Source organism: Drosophila ficusphila, unplaced genomic scaffold, assembly GCF_018152265.1.
Source record: "Drosophila ficusphila isolate 14025-0441.05 unplaced genomic scaffold, ASM1815226v1 contig_220, whole genome shotgun sequence".
Classification (NCBI taxonomy): Eukaryota; Metazoa; Arthropoda; class Insecta; order Diptera; family Drosophilidae; genus Drosophila; species Drosophila ficusphila.
Genome location: NW_025064118.1, coordinates 911307 through 928524, shown reverse-complemented (window position 1 = coordinate 928524; position 17218 = coordinate 911307). Strand labels below are relative to the sequence as shown.

General features: G+C 34.7%; 2 protein-coding genes across 16 annotated transcripts in view; one reads left to right on the top strand and one right to left on the bottom strand.

The window, feature by feature from the left end:
- Nucleotides 1-1175, bottom strand: part of LOC108095060 (plasma membrane calcium-transporting ATPase 1) — a 39288-nt gene extending 38113 nt beyond the window's left edge. For 7 of the 13 annotated variants that reach the window (XM_017195971.2, XM_017195974.2, XM_017195975.2 and 4 more), the window contains exon 1: nucleotides 800-936. The gene's annotated coding sequence lies outside the window, so the exon portion shown is untranslated. Of the gene's footprint in view, nucleotides 1-425; nucleotides 506-619; nucleotides 698-799; nucleotides 937-1062 lie in introns of those variants that run through there. The other 6 variants (XM_017195972.2, XM_017195976.2, XM_017195977.2 and 3 more) reach the window with 4 other exon arrangements.
- Nucleotides 1176-2749: 1574 nt separating this feature from the next.
- Nucleotides 2750-16077, top strand: LOC108095061 (host cell factor). Of its 3 annotated transcripts, XM_017195980.2 has the most exons (14): nucleotides 2750-2850; nucleotides 3502-3896; nucleotides 6061-6370; nucleotides 6436-6647; nucleotides 6713-6901; nucleotides 8174-8325; nucleotides 8981-10033; nucleotides 10286-11389; nucleotides 13115-13197; nucleotides 13252-13352; nucleotides 13420-13619; nucleotides 14240-14509; nucleotides 15028-15391; nucleotides 15468-16077. In XM_017195980.2, the coding sequence occupies exons 2-14, from the start codon at nucleotides 3587-3589 to the stop codon at nucleotides 15608-15610; spliced, it is 4491 nt and encodes a 1496-aa protein (XP_017051469.1). In that variant the 5' UTR covers nucleotides 2750-2850; nucleotides 3502-3586; the 3' UTR covers nucleotides 15611-16077. The 3 variants fall into 3 exon arrangements, with proteins under 3 accessions (XP_017051469.1, XP_017051468.1, XP_017051467.1); XM_017195979.2 differs by having other exon boundaries at nucleotides 8174-8319; nucleotides 13115-13352; XM_017195978.2 differs by having other exon boundaries at nucleotides 13115-13352.
- Nucleotides 16078-17218: the final 1141 nt, after the last annotated feature.

Below are 17218 nucleotides of genomic sequence, written 5' to 3'. Positions count from 1 at the left end.
CATTTGAATACAGTTCTTGTTCTTCTTCTAATTTTATTGGCTGCACTATTTTCGTTAACAAAGCTGTGATAAAACTTTACTTATGGACATTATCCATTAATAGATTTACAACCTCTGCAAAAAAGTTTAAATTTAATGTATATATTTGGACCATTGGGCCTGATTCTTGCATATGCAATGTGTAAATGAGGTACATTAATCAGTCTTTTGCACATTAGGAATCTACATATATAGGTTCTAATACAAATACAAATAAGTATGTATATATATGTACATAATGGCATATGTATGGACTATAATACCACGCCTTCTCATGAAAATTACTGTTTTGAACCGCCACATCTTGAATTAACAGTATTTATGAAACTTTTTGCCAAAAGAGTAAAACTGTAACAGTTTTTTAATTGTTTGCAATAATGATGCACCTTTTAATTTATACCAACGCCCCGCAATCAGCAGTCTTACGTCATACGTCACAAAATAGGCTACATACACACTGGACTGGTATTGGCCACATTGGCAACAGAACAAGATATATAGATATACGTCATTACATACATACGGGGAACCTTCAGCAACAGCACATTATACACACTATATTATTGATTCTGATTTCTACCTTCGATATCAGCCAATTTTTAGCATCACAAACCGACAACTCGAGAGCTTATTTTATATGTTTGAATAAGCTTACAAGTATGTGCCACCACAATGTTTTGCGGACTAGGTTAATTACCCAAATTCCTATACATATTCTACCTTTTTTCTTGTCAACTTAAGGTTTTTATGTCATACATACACAATTGGTACTGGTAGTCTTTACACGAATCAAGTAAAAACACCGCGAAACGTAGCTAAATATTTAGTTTAAAGTTATAATATTGCGACGCCTTATTTGTCAGCAATATTTATACTTGACTGTAGGAAATATCGATACCTTGCACTATCGAAAAAACTGTTTTTAGCAAACTTATTCGATATTTAAACACTGCACTAGCAATATATTTTTTCGCTTGTTCGGTGAATATGAAAAACACCGACACTTGGTTTTTTTGACTTCACCTTGATTTTTCTGCAACAGTTGACTGAATAAAACTTAGTGCTTCATTTAGCTAAACGGCAGCGCTATTTGTAGATTTTGTGTACGGATAAAAAGTATCTGACAGATAGCAGTTCAGCTGTTTGTCTTGATGATCGCCGTTATCAACTTATCATTGTTTGACTTTATTACGTTAGCACTGCGGCATCCAATCTACCTGAGCGATAAGTAGCATACACATTTGTATATGTACACTGGAATTGATTGCTTTTGCTTGATATAAATAAAATACTATGAAATTAAATCAACACTAAATACAAATCATATTATAACATTTTTTAAAAACTTATTACTTCACATTTAAAAATTATACGGAATTATATACTACTATAATATAATAGCAAAAATAGTGGTGTAAGAAAGAAGCACACTAATAATATAGGAAAGTTAAGACCTGTTTACACTATGGTGAAGCTATGTAGTTTACAGGTTAATTCCGCATTTTAAAACTTAAAAAAATATTTTAAAGATTATTTTTGCTTTATATTACCAATTGGTGTCGTAGTACGCTGCCATATACACGCTTTTTGACTTATGGGAAGAGAAAGTTAATGGATTCCGTTAAATCAAATGATTATCTGTTATATAACAGTAGAAATAACTTCATAAATAACTAAGCACTGTTGACTCTTGAGCGACAACTTGTTTATTTTTTAAATCTTTTTAAACCGTGAAGTTCTTTGGAAACAAAAAATTAAAATCTTCAAAAAAAATTTGGCTGAGATGTGCTTAGTGGAGCTACTCTTTCCATAATTGATAGAAAAAAAAGACGGGCTTACGCTACGACCGAAAACTGGAACACATTTCGTTGACGCCGCTTTTCACGATAGTACTCATTTAAACGAAACATACACAAAAAAAAATATATGTATGTATATATATTATGGATAAATATATATAATAAATTATATTATATTATATTATATACATTAGACATATTAACAGGGGAGATTTTAGTTATTGGGGCGACAAGATTTGAGGACATATATTTGTTATTATACTGCACTATAATCCGGCATTTAAGGCTCGATATCTTGTAAACGGTGCAAGATTCAAAAAATTATATAACATTTTCAAAAGAATTTTTTTTTTGGCCAATTTACAAAAATATGTCGTGCCTATAAATATATAAAAGCTTAAGTTTAAAACATAAACAAAAAAATATGGTGATAGTGGTACCGTTCAAAAGATATATACTGAAAAAAAAAGCCTTTTCAATAAAGTACCATAGCTGTTGTAAATAATAAAAAGAAAGGAAGCTGATTTTTAGCAATCAAATATGTCGAACAAAATACATAAAAGCCAAACAACGCCGAAGTTATGTATGTCGATTTTTCTATTAATTTTCCATATTTTCGACGATTGTTTATATTACATCTATAGGATATAGTCGCCTGATTTTTATGAAATTTTATTCGAAATTCGTCAGTAATTAGAAAACTCTATATTTCAAAAAATATGCTTGTCGGATTATATACAATGATGTTATCATTTTCATTCCGTTTCGTTTCCGAAAATTTTATGCTGGAACGTGTTTGTGAGATAAGCGCATTAAGTGGAAACAATAATGTTTTCGGTCAATGCGAGCCACTAATTTTATCGATATTTTTATCGATTTCTAATCTGTACTACCGTGTTGTAGTATTCCCACCTCTATTTAATAAGTGCGTGCGTTGTGCTGTTTTATTCGGCTTTTGGTTTCGTAAAATTTATGCAAAGAATTGTGGTCATTAAGTTATAATAATCGTTCGGTAATGCACAAAAGCTTATTGGATATTAAAGCTTTTCGAGATTTCGAGAAATTATAGTAACGAAAGTTATTAAGATTTTAAATATAGGATCTAGTGCACTAATAGCGCAGCGTCTATACACGGCATTGCCAGTCGAAAATTTTTTTGGAGAGTTATTGTGCACCTCAAGTAGTTTAGTATTTTAAGGGGGTATTGTCAGAATGGTATACATAAACAGTTGGTATTTTTATACTTTTAAATGGTATATCAGCACCGGCTTGTCAAAGCTTGCTTAGTTGCGTATTATTTTACAAGTCCGGATCAGATAACTATATTGGATAGCTTCCGTAGGAGAGATCGATCATCATGATCATGATTTGTTCCAGTTGGCATTTATTTTAGGACTCTTGAATTTCGACTTAGATTTTATAAAAATCCGATGACTATATCATACAACTGCCGTAGGAAAGATCGAAAAATGTATTCGAAATGAATGAAAAAATTAAACTTTGCTTTCTAACATACAAGTTTAAATTCTGCAATAAAATAAAGAAAATGAAGAAAATAATTTTAAAATAATCGACCTATTTAATCATATAAGATAGATTGAAAAATCTATCTATATAGATACTCTTCCTATTTTTAAATTCTTATCTAAATTTTTAATTTCAGGTTAATTTGAGTTAATGCAAATGATGCGTTGCGGTGAACAGTAAAACATTTTTCAACATTTTCTATCAAATTTTATGGTTATAAAATGGAATGTTCGGAATTATTGGGTTCAGCCATTTCTTCAGGAGTCCGGGTATCCACACCTGATGATCAAAATAAAGAACAGATTCTCCAAGCCAACTGTTCTAAGAAAATGTCTATGGATGTGGAGGAAAATGATGAAGCCCACTTGGGCAGCAATTTATCTGGATTCCGATGGAAACGGGTCCTTAACCCAACAGGACCGCAGCCACGTCCTAGACATGGGCATCGCGCCATAAACATTAAGGAGCTAATGGTTGTCTTTGGCGGTGGCAATGAAGGAATCGTTGATGAATTACACGTCTATAACACTGGTAATTAAAATTGAAAAATGAAAATTTGATATCCACAGGAAAATGTAAATAGAAATTACAGTCGAGTCCCGATAATTCGAAGTGGCAAGGGGATCACTTTTTTTTACGAATTAGACGGGAATTTGATTTATCGATATTTTTTTCAAGAGAACAGAATTTTTTACGAATTATCGCGATTTTCGATTTAGCGGGGTACGATAATTCGGGACTCGACTGTAGGACGTTTGCGTCTTTGTGCCTTTTTTGTGTCTTTTTTTAAAAAAGTTTTTTACGAAATTTGTTATTTCAGTTTGAGAGATACTATTGCAAATAGGTTTCTTGAAAAATACTTATAAAACTAATGGAAAAAAATTCTAACATCACACAATCACGATTTTAATAGAAGTTTTATATATATTATATATATTTTCGTAGCCAATTGCAAAATATTTTAGCAAATGCTCGAACACCTAACAACACTTATATTATGAAGATTTTCTTAATCATTTTCAATAATTTCTGATTTTTCTGTTCTGTTATATGTTACGACCTTCCGATTTTGATCAAAAAACTATATAACAATATTCTTAAAATCAGACTTGCATTCGTTATACCCTTACATAGGGTATTATAATTTTAGTCATATGTTTGCAAAATATTTTTTTTATAATTTTTTTTTTTATTTTATTTTATTTCTTTTTATTTTTTATTTTTTGAATTTTTAATGTGCAATTTGTTATCTAAAACGCAGCCTAGCAGGATAAGGGATAAGTAAATTAAGTTAAGTAAACTCTGTAACATGGACACAAAAATAGCGCAAAGTTTTCAAAAATGTTTTTTTTTTTTAAGCCGGTGGTCTTATTCGTCTCTATTTGGTACGGAATCCTTCGTTAAGCTCCACCGCTTCACACAAGAGTCCTTTCGACAAGAGTCCTTGCAGATAGATTTACAAACTTCTTGAACTCCTGCACACAAATCATCCAAATTTTAAAATTTCTTATAGTAATTCAAAATTTTTCTCTATTGCAGAGGTTTGTTATGGACTCCAGAAGAGTCCTTTGAGTCGTTAAATTGCATAAAAGTCCCTTTAAACGGCATTATTTTATAAACAAATGGCTCCATTTCCTTCTACAGGATATCCAAGTTCTTTAACCCTTTGAGGGGCACATTTTTCTCTTTGGCGAAATTTCAGTATTAATGGTTGTATATAGGTTTTCGGGGTCGCTGGTTACGATTCTGATATCGGAATTGTGAAATTTTGGATATTAATCTACTGATATCAAAATCGTTATCAGCAACCCCAAAAACCTATGTACAACCATTGATATTTGAATTTCGCCGCGTAACAAATAATGAAATCAAACGGAAAGATTCGTCAAATAACACTATTTTCAACTTATTCAAAAAATTTTTTCATGAAAACTAGCCTGCCGAAAATTCTGAAAAAAACATATGTTTTTGTTCAATGTATATGCTCATCAGAAAAAAATTTTCATAATTTTTGCACCTGTAGTTTGCACACAGCTGAATTTATTAAAAAACACGACCGTTTTTTCAAGTTTGAATTTTTATAACTAATTAATTAATAACAATTTCACGAAAATTTTTTTTTCATAACTTTTTATAAGTATTTGAGAGTCTAAATGATAATATATTTTTACTAAAACGAGTGCAGTGCGAAAGAGATTAATTAAAAACGGCAAAGAAACAGGTGGGAAGTATACTTCCCACTGCCCCTCAAAGGGTTAATCGACCCATTAAGCCATTGGTCAGGTCAGGAAAATGCATCCCAAACCATAATTTATTCTTCTGCATGTTTAATGGTTTTTGGTAGTTCATCTGTGGTTCAAGAATTGGACTTTAGAGCGACTATTAATGGTTTTTCCATCAAGTTCGAACCTATTTATACTACTTTCATCGGTTTCAAATTTATTTCTCCAAAAACTCAATGACGGACAGACGTACAGTCGTATTCCGATTCTGCTCGTGATGCTGATCAGGAATATATATACTTTCTGGGGTCTGAGGTGTCTCCTTCACTACGTTGTAAACTTCTGACTGAAATTATAATACCCTTTTGCTCTGCAAGGGTATACAAACACGTTATATCTACTTTAATCTTCATATTCAATCGATGATTAAAGCAATTTGTTCAGAAATGTATCGCAGCTTTTTCTTTTTTCAGTAACAAATCAATGGTATGTTCCCGTGCTAAAAGGCGATGTACCCAATGGATGCGCTGCTTATGGATTCGTTGTAGAGGGAACCCGCATGTTTGTCTTCGGGGGCATGATAGAATACGGAAAATATTCAAATGAACTATATGAACTACAGGCAACTAAATGGGAGTGGAGAAAAATGTACCCAGAATCACCGGACAGTGGGCTATCGCCATGCCCTCGCTTGGGTCACAGTTTTACAATGGTTGGTGAAAAGATATTTCTGTTTGGCGGATTAGCAAATGAATCTGATGACCCAAAAAACAATATTCCAAAGTAAGTCTTATCCTTTTGTTTTAATAACCAATGGACTTGAATTATTTAGCAAAACTTTCTTAAAGGTACTTAAATGATTTGTATATACTGGATACTCGCGGAGTCCACAGTCATAATGGGAAATGGATAGTGCCAAAAACCTATGGAGACAGTCCTCCGCCTCGGGAGTCTCACACAGGCATTTCGTTTGCGAGTAAAAGAACTGGAAGCTTAAACCTTTTAATTTACGGAGGAATGAGTGGGTGCCGTTTGGGAGATTTGTGGTTATTGGATACAGGTTGCTATATAGTAGATGCCTTTCGTTGTATTCATTTCTTTAATGCGAATCCACCTTTTCCTTAGACTCAATGACGTGGTCGAAGCCAATAACTCTGGGCCAAACGCCATTACCTCGCTCCTTACACAGTTCCACAATGATTGCAAATAAAATGTATGTTTTCGGGGGCTGGGTTCCACTGGTAATAAATGATTCCAAATCAACGACAGAACGGGAATGGAAGTGTACAAACACACTTGCAGTTCTTGATTTGGGTAAGTCTGTTCGTTAAATTAAAAACTACACTTTAGTGACGCACTCCTTCTGTTTATGGTGGTTTATACTGCAAACATATGGAATACACACACGTCTAGGTCGATTCAGAAGGTGACGCTGATCAAGAATATTTGATGTCTGAGGTCTCTCCTTCTCTTTTTTTGTTTTTTTTTTTAAGTTAAGTTTTTTTAAAGCTAATCCACTATTTGAAGAATAGACGAAGGATTTTATATCATGAAATTACAATTTTTTTCTCCCAACTGTAATTATTTTTGCAGACTATAATCACGATGTACATACAGTAGAATCCTGTTTTAAAGACTCCGCTTATAGTGTCCGTCCGGGTTGTGCGTCGAAAACTCGATGGTTTGGTTGGTCCCCATACAAAGTTATATGAAAGGGCCTCCGCTTAGAGCGTTTCCGCTTTTAGCGACAAACCGCTTATAAGAATGAAATTTTTCAAGAAAATTGAAAAATTTAACCGGATATTGCGTCGTGCCGGAAAAAATACAGTGCCATAGTTCCAAATTTAAGCATCAAAACACGCTGTTAGAAATGTATGTATTTGCCAGTGATCGGCACCCTTGCTTATGTGCGTAGCAGCGACACGAAGGATCTTGCACTGGCACAACTCTGTTAGTTTTAGCTGTCGCCTTAACAACGCTGCTGCGAGAGAGGGAGAGTCGAAGTGCAATGCCGACGTCACACTGTGTGTGCAGACCTCATAGTCTATTCCATGAGATGTGCCGTTATATTTTTAGTTTTTTCTGTTTTTTTCCGAGTAAAACTGAATGTTTTAATTTGCCAAATGCAATATGTGCAATAATAAGCTCATTCAGTTTTCAGTATTTAGAAAAACCTATGTTTTTAAATTTAATTTATTAAATTTTTCATTTTAATTAAAAAATTAATTTGATTTACTTTAAAAACCTATTATAAACACAGCAACCATAAAATAATCAAAAAAAATATTTTTTTTCCTCCTTTTGCTTAGTGCGTCTTCCGGTTATAACGACGAAAAATGGTCGGTCCCTTGAAAGTCGTTATAACCGGATTCTACTGTATATTGGAAAAAAATATTTAAACGATTTTTTAACCAAAAAATTTTCAAATAACATATTTGAAATATAGAGAATCATTACAAATAAATAAATTATATATTAAATAGAAAAATAACATTGATTTAGAATTAATCGGATCTGAATGTTATTTTTGAAAATGTTGTATGTTTTAGCTTAATTAATAAATTTAAAAAAATTATGTATTTTCAGAAACCATGACGTGGGACAATGTCACGTTAGACACTATTGAGGAAAATGTGCCGCGTGCTCGTGCTGGCCACTGTGCAGTTGGTATTCAAAGTCGCCTTTACGTGTGGTCAGGACGGGATGGTTATCGCAAAGCATGGAACAACCAGGTTAGGGTGAGATATTTTGTTGCTGAAAAAACTTCTCATTTACAAAAAGCAAAGCTTGAATATAATAATTGAGGGTTGTCTTCTTTCTGTAGTAGTATAAAAGTAGAAAAGATCTGGATCTTAACATCAAGCGCCCTCAGGAAAGACTGGAAAAATAATTTTAAACAAGAAAGGAAGCTAGCTTCGGCAAGCTGAAGCTTATATACCCTTGCAGTCATTAAATATGTCGAACAAAATACATAAAGGCTAAACAACATCGAAGCTATGAAGATTCTTCTATTCATTTTCCATATTGTTCATATGACAGCTATATGATATGGTCGTCCGATTGCCGATATAGCATAATGATGTCCGATATAGCATAATGAGAGAGTAGTTTACATAGAAACAGGCAGACGTACATGTACAGATCATTCAGAATGTGAATACTTATACTTACCGAAGCTACATTTTTCTTTTTATACCCGTATTTATGTTTAAAATTTTTTATGTTAAAGCAATTCGGATGATTCATAATCCAAACATTACTCTTACGAACTTAACCTTGGGGGTGTGTTTGCCCTTTTCTTCCTTCCTTTCTTGTTTTCATTAAATTTTTCAAGGAAGACTTAAAAACATCATTTATTTATGCGTTTATAAAGTTATACATTTTTAATGTCAGGTTTGCTGTAAGGACCTCTGGTATCTGGAAGTTTCGAAGCCACTTTACGCGGTTAAAGTTGCATTGGTTCGCGCATCCACCCACGCCTTGGAACTCTCGTGGTCTGCAACCACATTTGCTGGCGCCTACGTTTTGCAGATCCAGAAAATCGAGCAGACAACAACAAATACAAGCTCGAAGCCTTTAAGCCACAACATTATGCCGCAAGGCGTAAATACAGCTGCTGAAACTTCTGGGACAAGCGTGCAAGAAAATTGTTCTGAAAGTTTATTGATTGGAGTAGAAGCTTCTTCAGACTTGAAATTGGAAAAGAATTTGCAGAGGATCGGCAGTCCAGTGGAAACAATCGTTCAACCATCTGCGAACGAGCTATTGCCGTCTATTTCTTCGCCGCCATCCCCAGCATTACATGTCCAAAGGAAACCTTTGGCTTCAGCTGGTTTGAGTACCTTAGCCACGGCCACGTCATCATCCGCTTCTGTACAGCCTCAAATCAGTACTGCCGTTGCGTCCACTAGCAGTTCTGTGAGCAGCATATTGCAAAAGTTTCGGCCAGCTGTAACAGCTCTAAGGACATCCACAACCACTACAGTAACGGGTGCTGGCAGTATCGTTGAATCTGAGGCTATGCGAGCACCCAGTGCAATATCGGCTAACGTCGTTTTCAACTCTGTAGCCTCGAGTAATGCGTTGCGTATTGTACCCAGTGCGACCGCTTCGCACACAGTGCGTTTAGCTTCCGCTCAATCGGTCGGCAGCAGTAGCAGCAACAGCTCTGCAGTGAATATATTGAAAACAACAGCCCTTCCAACGGCTGCTGCGCAATCTCATGCTTCTGCACCAGCCACAGCATCTATCGGAGGCAAACAATACTTTATTCAAAAGCCGCTGACATTGGCACCGAATGTTCAGCTTCAGTTTGTCAAGACCAGCAGCGGTGGCATGACTGTTCAAACTCTGCCTAAGGTTAACTTTAACGTATCAAAGGGAAATACTTCTCATGCTATTTCTATGACCAACTCGCAGTTGGCTTCTGGCACTTCCCAAGCTCAGGTAAGCAGTTTTTAAATACGTGGTTGCATACGTTTTTTTTAGACGCCCTAAAATATTCCATCACATACCAAGATCGGACTTATACAACGCGAGATACAGATCACTAAAGCCATCTATTTTTCAAATAATGGATTACTTTTTACTTGACCTTATATTATGCATATCCTTTTATATAAGAATATGTATTTACTCGTAGATATTTTTTAATCATTAAAGAATACCTTTTTTAAACCCTGCTTTTTTTGTTTCTAGGGATCTACATTCACCGGCAATCAACTTCAAAAACCGATTGTTTCCGGAAACGTTCTGAAGCTGGTGTCTCCTCATGCTATGTCCAGTGGCAAATTGATTATGAAGAACTCAAATATTTTACAAATGGGCAAGGTAACGCCAAACATGATGGGAGGAAAGCCTGCTTTTGTCATAACAAACAAACAGGGTGCGCCATTGGGAAATCAGCAGATCATCATTGTCACCACTGGCAGCAGTGTGCGAACCGTTCCAGCCAGCACAGTGATGACAACTGCTAGTGGCAGTGGCACTACAGCAGGCTCAAATATTGTAAGTCTAGTTAGCTCAACGTCAACAACAGCCAGTCCGCTGCAGCCAATAGGTGGACAAAGAACCGTAGTGTCCAGCCAAAGTGGAATCAAAATGCTACGAAATATATCATCGGTACAAGCATCGACATCAGTAGCTCTTGGACAGAAGGCAAGCGGGGCTCCAATCCATCAGAAAACAGCATTATATATTGGAGGAAAAGCTGTTACGGTTATGAGCAGTAATGCCAATATGGCTGCCTCTGGAAACATCTCGAACAAAGTAATGGTGTTACCAGGAACAAGCTCGATCAATTCTCCTGCGTCTAATGCGACTCTCAGCTCCAGAAAGAGTTTTGTTATTAATGCCGGAGGTGGCCCTCGTGCCGTAACCCTAGCAACTAAGAGCGTACATGCAAAGATCATACAGCCAGCGCAATTACAAAAGGAGGGTATACCGGAAACTCCTGCCCCAATACCGGATAAGAAGGGCAACGATCCTACGGACGAGATTATCGAACAGCTAGATGGAGCCGGTGATCTGATGAAACTTTCCGAAAATAATGCTCAGCCCAGCAGATCGAATGGCGAAGAAAGTAATATTGAAAACGCTCCGTCGTCGTCGGTATCATCGGCTATTTCTACTGGGCGTGATACAACAGCACCGTCTAGTGTTCCGGATAGCATAATGGATCAATCTGCTGAAATTGTTGAAGATGTTTCTGGCGTAAGCAGCACAACAGGTATAAGGAATTCGGAAAATGTTACCGCTGTTGCAACTGAAACTTCCAAGTCTTCCGCAATGCAAACAAATTTGGTAAGTGTGGGTTGCAATGCTATGATTATACTCTATAAGTTACGCCTGGGAAACAATCGATGGCACTATCGAGGTATCGAATTTTTGCCTTTCTGAGCCACCATCGATAGTTTTTTGACACTATCGATGGTGCTTAGGCATTTCTTTCATTACTGACATTAGCACAAAATATGAGGTTTGGTTACAAGATTTTGGGTAAGAGAAATGAAAAAAATTAATGACTCTAATTTAAAAATTTCGTTCCAAAATTTCTGTGTTCCCGCAACCGAGAAAGAGCGTATGTTCAGCAAAGTTCGATTCATTATAAGTAACCGGGGTTTCGCTTAAGGGGTTATATACCTTTTTTTATTTTCAAAAAATCGAAATTTTTTTTATTGTTTTATCTTAAAGAACAACTCTTTGAGAATATTTTCCCAAATTTTCATAGAGATTCGAGCAGTAGAATAAAAGTTACAGCGCTCCTAACCGCGCGCCTCGTAGCGGCTAGAACCGGAACTTGAAACTTTAAACGCGAATATCTCGAAATGGTGTTTCTTGAAAAATGACTTTGCGGTGATAACGATTGGCGGAAAACTACTAAGCCGATTTACTTAAAATTTTTTTTTAAATGTTCGTAATGAAATTGTCTTGTGCTTGAACGATCGACTTTTCACGCAAAAATTTTTTTCGCCGAAATTAATTTTTTAGTGAAATTTCTAGAGACCAAAAAGCTCATTTTTAGCATAAAACGTTCCCGTATGCATAAAAAAATAAAAAATTTTTAAATCGTTCGTTCAAGCACAAGATATTACTGTAAACTAATGAAATTTTTTTACTTTTATGGTTTCAATTGACCGGTTCGACCAGGAGCGTTATCACCGCAAGGCTCTAAAACAAAAAGGCCTCTAAGGGAAACAGCCACCCCTTAAAAACTAATTGATATTTTTCCACGAAATTTTGCACAAACATAGTTAATAAAGTGTACTATCAAAAAATTAAAACACCCGTGTAATTAAATAATTGCTACATACCTAAAAAAAAACCGAACTTTCCTCTTTTTTTCGACAAAGAAGGTATATAACCCCTTAAAATGCATGCATACAACATTTTTTTTAATTCATATAAAAATGACTTTAATTTTGTTGATTTTTGTTGAAACAGCTTATGTTTTATGTTGATGATATGATAGAATAGTTTTGACCTTTTTATTTCTGTTTGTAGTAATTGATACAGCACTAAAAACCTTAATAAGAAAGAAATTAAATAAATATGCAAAATGCTATCGATACTATCGAATTTTCGCTATGAAAACATCGAAAATATCGAATGGCGCGACCATCGATAGTTTCCCAGTGTAGTGTAAAAAGTTACTCATATGAATAACAGTGATGCGATAATATTATATGAATAATGTTTTTATTTAATGTTATCTTGGTAGTTTTCATTTGAAAAAAATTTAGAAAATTATAGTTGTTTTTTTTTTTTTGTGAGCTTTAAATTTATTTATTGAATCTTCTCTTGAAGAGACTTACAATAAGAATTCAGATCTTAACGTATACTGTATATTATTAATTTATATTATTTATTTGTTATATTATGTTTATTAATTAAAATTATGGTGATATCGAGTAACTTTTTTTACCTGATAGTTTAACTAATAAAATCAAAATATAAATACTAATAATAGTAAAGCTTAATAAACATACTAATGTTCGTATACCCCTACTTTTGCTTGGGCTTTTAAAGGTAAAGCCAACATCAGCAACCGATGCCTACAATCAGCCGACTACTTCTGAGACTGAAGCTGCCGCCATACTGACCACAATTAAGTCTGCTGAGGTATTAGTTTTAAAGAGTATGGAAATTAACAAGCAACCTTTCAGTTGTACGACAGGTAGCTCTAATGCAGATGTACGACAAAATGAAGATAAGAAGCTCGAACATGAACAAGAATCCTTGCAGAATACGCACGACTTTCAAAACGGTTGGTTTCTAGCCGAAAACTACAATTAAAAGCAGTTAATTATATCATTATTTTAATTACTAATTAGTCGATGGTTCGCACTTGGACGCTTTGGCTTCAGCTGCAGTTCTGCAAGCTGCCACGGCAGACGCAATAACATTGGCGAATTCTGGCCTAACAACCACAAAATTGGCAACCTCCGACCTGGCTGTCAAGGAATTGTTACCACGGACGGAAAGTGAAACGCACTCCAGAAGTAACAATGTCGCTGAAATTCGACAAAACAATGTAAGTCACAGCATAACATACTATACAAATAACTTCCTAAGCACAAAAATTAAATTGATAATTATTATGCAACTTTTAAATTGATAGTTTCTATAGGAGAGTTTAAAAAACATTTATAAAATATAATTCGTTTCTGACTCTTGAAATACGTATAACTATTACTACTACATATTAACTATATAACTATTTATGCTCAGATGGTCCTGAACGATTCCGGCGACGATAATAAAAATCGAATTAATTAAAAATGAAAACAAAGAAAGGAAGCTAGCTTTGGCAAACCGAAATGAAAACTTGCAGAACTTTAGTTCGTTCGTCTGCAATAACTTTTCGTTATTTATGCTGAATTTTTATTTTTTTTTCTCAATTTGTATACCCTTGCAGAGAGTGTTATGATACGGGCTATGCTGCCTGCAATGACTACACAAATTTTGGACAGAGAATAGGTATAAATCGATTCAGATGGTTTCCTTTTTGCAAACTTTTGATTGAAATTATAATATCTTTTGCAAGGGTATAACAATTTATATGAATTATCATGATTTTGTCTTTTTTTTTGTTTTTTGTATTATATAAAAAGTTGTTGCCTAAAGTACCATTTCACCTTTTTTATTTTGCAGATTCAGGGCAACTCACTTGGCGTCGCTGCCCAAAAAACGTGTCACTTCGAGAGCCAAAAATGGCACACCGTAGGCGTGTTTAAGGAACTCTCGCACACAGTTACCGGCTATTTTGATTCCAGTTGCATCAGTGATTCCCTACTTGACGAAATCGATGTGGATAATCTACCAGATTTCAGCAAATTTCCGCGCATCAATTTGGATCCAGGGACGGCCTATCGTTTTCGACTGAGTGCTATCAACACATGTGGCCGTGGGGAGTGGGGAGAGGTTTGTAAATCTTCAATTTTATTGCTAACGTGTCTCAGATATGTAATTTTTCGAAAGGGGGTTTTCTTAGTCTCTATTAATATCAGCATTTCATCAGCGTTTATGAAAGAGTTGGCTCTTAAGGGGTTATATCCAGTTGCGAGGCCGAAAAAATGAGCTTTTTTGTAGATTATTTCTGGAGAGGCTTTTTATTGTATGTATACGTGTTGTATATGAAAAGTTAGATAATTTCTTGTAGTTTCAGAATACATTTTCAAAAAAAAAACATATTGGTTTCCGTCGATCCTGTAGAGGATCTTCTGAGGGTCCACTTTTTAATTTCCATCAATAATGTCTAACAAAATACATAAGGGCTAAACAGAATCGAAGCTATGACAATTTTTCTATTATTATAATTTTTTTAATCATATGACAATTTTCTGTCATATGACAGTTTTATGATATGTAATTTTGCGTATAATATATATATATATGTGATGTTTGGATATATAATTTATATGTGATCTTAATTGCTTTAGATTTCAAGCTTTAAAACCTGTTTACCGGGGTTTCCTGGGGCACCGTCGGCCATAAAGATTTCAAAGGATGTCAAAGAGGGCGCTCATTTAACCTGGGAACCACCGCCAGCGCAAAAAACCAAGGAAATAATTGAATATTCAGTATATCTGGCAGTGAAACCCACTGCCAAGGATAAGGCCCTGGCCACTCCTCAATTGGCTTTTGTGCGAGTGTATGTCGGTGCGGCCAATCAATGCACTGTACCCAACGCTTCCCTTTCAAACGCTCATGTGGATTGTTCAAATAAGCCAGCAATAATATTTCGGATTGCTGCTCGCAACCAAAAGGGGTATGGACCAGCAACACAAGTTAGATGGCTACAGGGTAAGAATATTTATTTACATAAAATATTTTTTTTTGATAACTTGTCTGTGCTTTTTAAAACTTACCTTTCTCTCAGATCCCTCAACCACAAAACTTCAAACTCCCACTAATACGCCAAATTTAAAGCGTGCGCAGGAAAAAACGAATACTGAAACCGGCAGTGTGGCCAGCTCTTTCTGTTCGCCGCACAAGCGGGGACGCAGCGGATTGCAGGATTAACTAACTGATCGATAAAATAGCATATTGACTTTATATGGGCATAACGATCGTGCGAGGAATTAAAACTCAGTAATAATGTTGATATTATTACAGCTTCCCCCTCTACTACAAAATAAGATGTTTTGCTTTACGCTGAATTTATTTTAAGGGCTGGATAGATTTTATGCATGTATATTAGAGCAGTTTAGGTACTCTAAACGTTTTAAAACAAAAAAAAAATTGAACTGTAATTTATTTATTGACAATTGTAAGCGAGCATTTTTAGTTGAAACTGTTTAATTTAAAATGAGTGTTGTGACCTACTAACGGATTCTTCCCGTATCCTGTGGAATTAGGCAAGACGGCATGAAGAAGAAATATTTTTAGGATTTAAGTCGTAAGGCGTTACAAAAAATACTACTTTCCCTAAAGCTTAAAAAAAAATTTTAAATATAACAGTTGAATAAAGTATTTTTTGAACTAAAAAACCATCATACGTGAACCTTATATACACGATGTTAAAACTGATGTTTTTACCTGGCTAATGATCTGGAAGAAGTGTAGGTAAATAAGTAAAAATTTCAGATTGTAATTTTTGAAAAAGAATGTAACAGATTGCTTATACGTAAAGTAGAAACATATGGGTGATTCCATATCAGATTTACAGTCGATATTGAGAAATTCGATGAGATATTTTTTTCTTGCTCTTTATCGAAAATAAATCGACACGTATTTTTTATATGGCTCAGAAAATTTTTTTGACAAAGTTATGATTTTTGAACTTTTGATGAACTTCCCTTTTTTTGATGACAGTCGCGTTTTCCAGCCCGAATAACTCGAAAACCGTACGTCGCAGGAAAAAATATATAGGAAGTAAAAATTTCATCCTTCCTTCTTCTTTGCAAAACTTTCGTGAAAAAATTTTTTTTAAACAATTTTTCACCACAAAAAGTTCAAATGTTAATAACAAATTATTTTTTCTCCAACTTGGACCATTTTGATTTTTTTTTTTTTTTCACAGTAAATCCTTCACATTCTTCTGATGAACATACTAAAGTTTCAGAATGGTATCAAAATTAGTTTTTGAGTTACAGAATTTTAAAGATTATCATGCACGGTCCGCGCGCTCGGTCTCAGGGCGTGCGCCGACCAACGACTCTAACGAGCGTCAATTCGCTTCGCGCGCGCATAGTAAGGGTCAATAAAATGAATTTTTAATTCTATTTAATTCTGTAACTCAAAAACTAATTTTGATACCATTCTGAAACTTTAGTATGTTCATCAGAAGAATGTGAAGGATTTACTGTAAAAAAAAAAAAAATCAAAATGGTCCAAGTTGGAGAAAAATTAATTTGTTATAAACATTTGAACTTTTTGTGGTGAAAAATTGTTTAAAAAAATTTTTCACGAAAGTTTTGCAAAGAAGAAGGAAGGATGAAATTTTTACTTCCTATATATTTTTTTCCTGCGACGTACGGTTTTCGAGTTATTCGGGCTGGAAAACGCGACTGTCATCAAAAAAAGGGCAGTTCATCAAAAGTTCAAAAAATCATAACTTTGTCAAAAAAATTTTCTGAGCCATATAAAAAATACGTGTCGATTTATTTTCGATAAAGAGCAAGAAAAAAA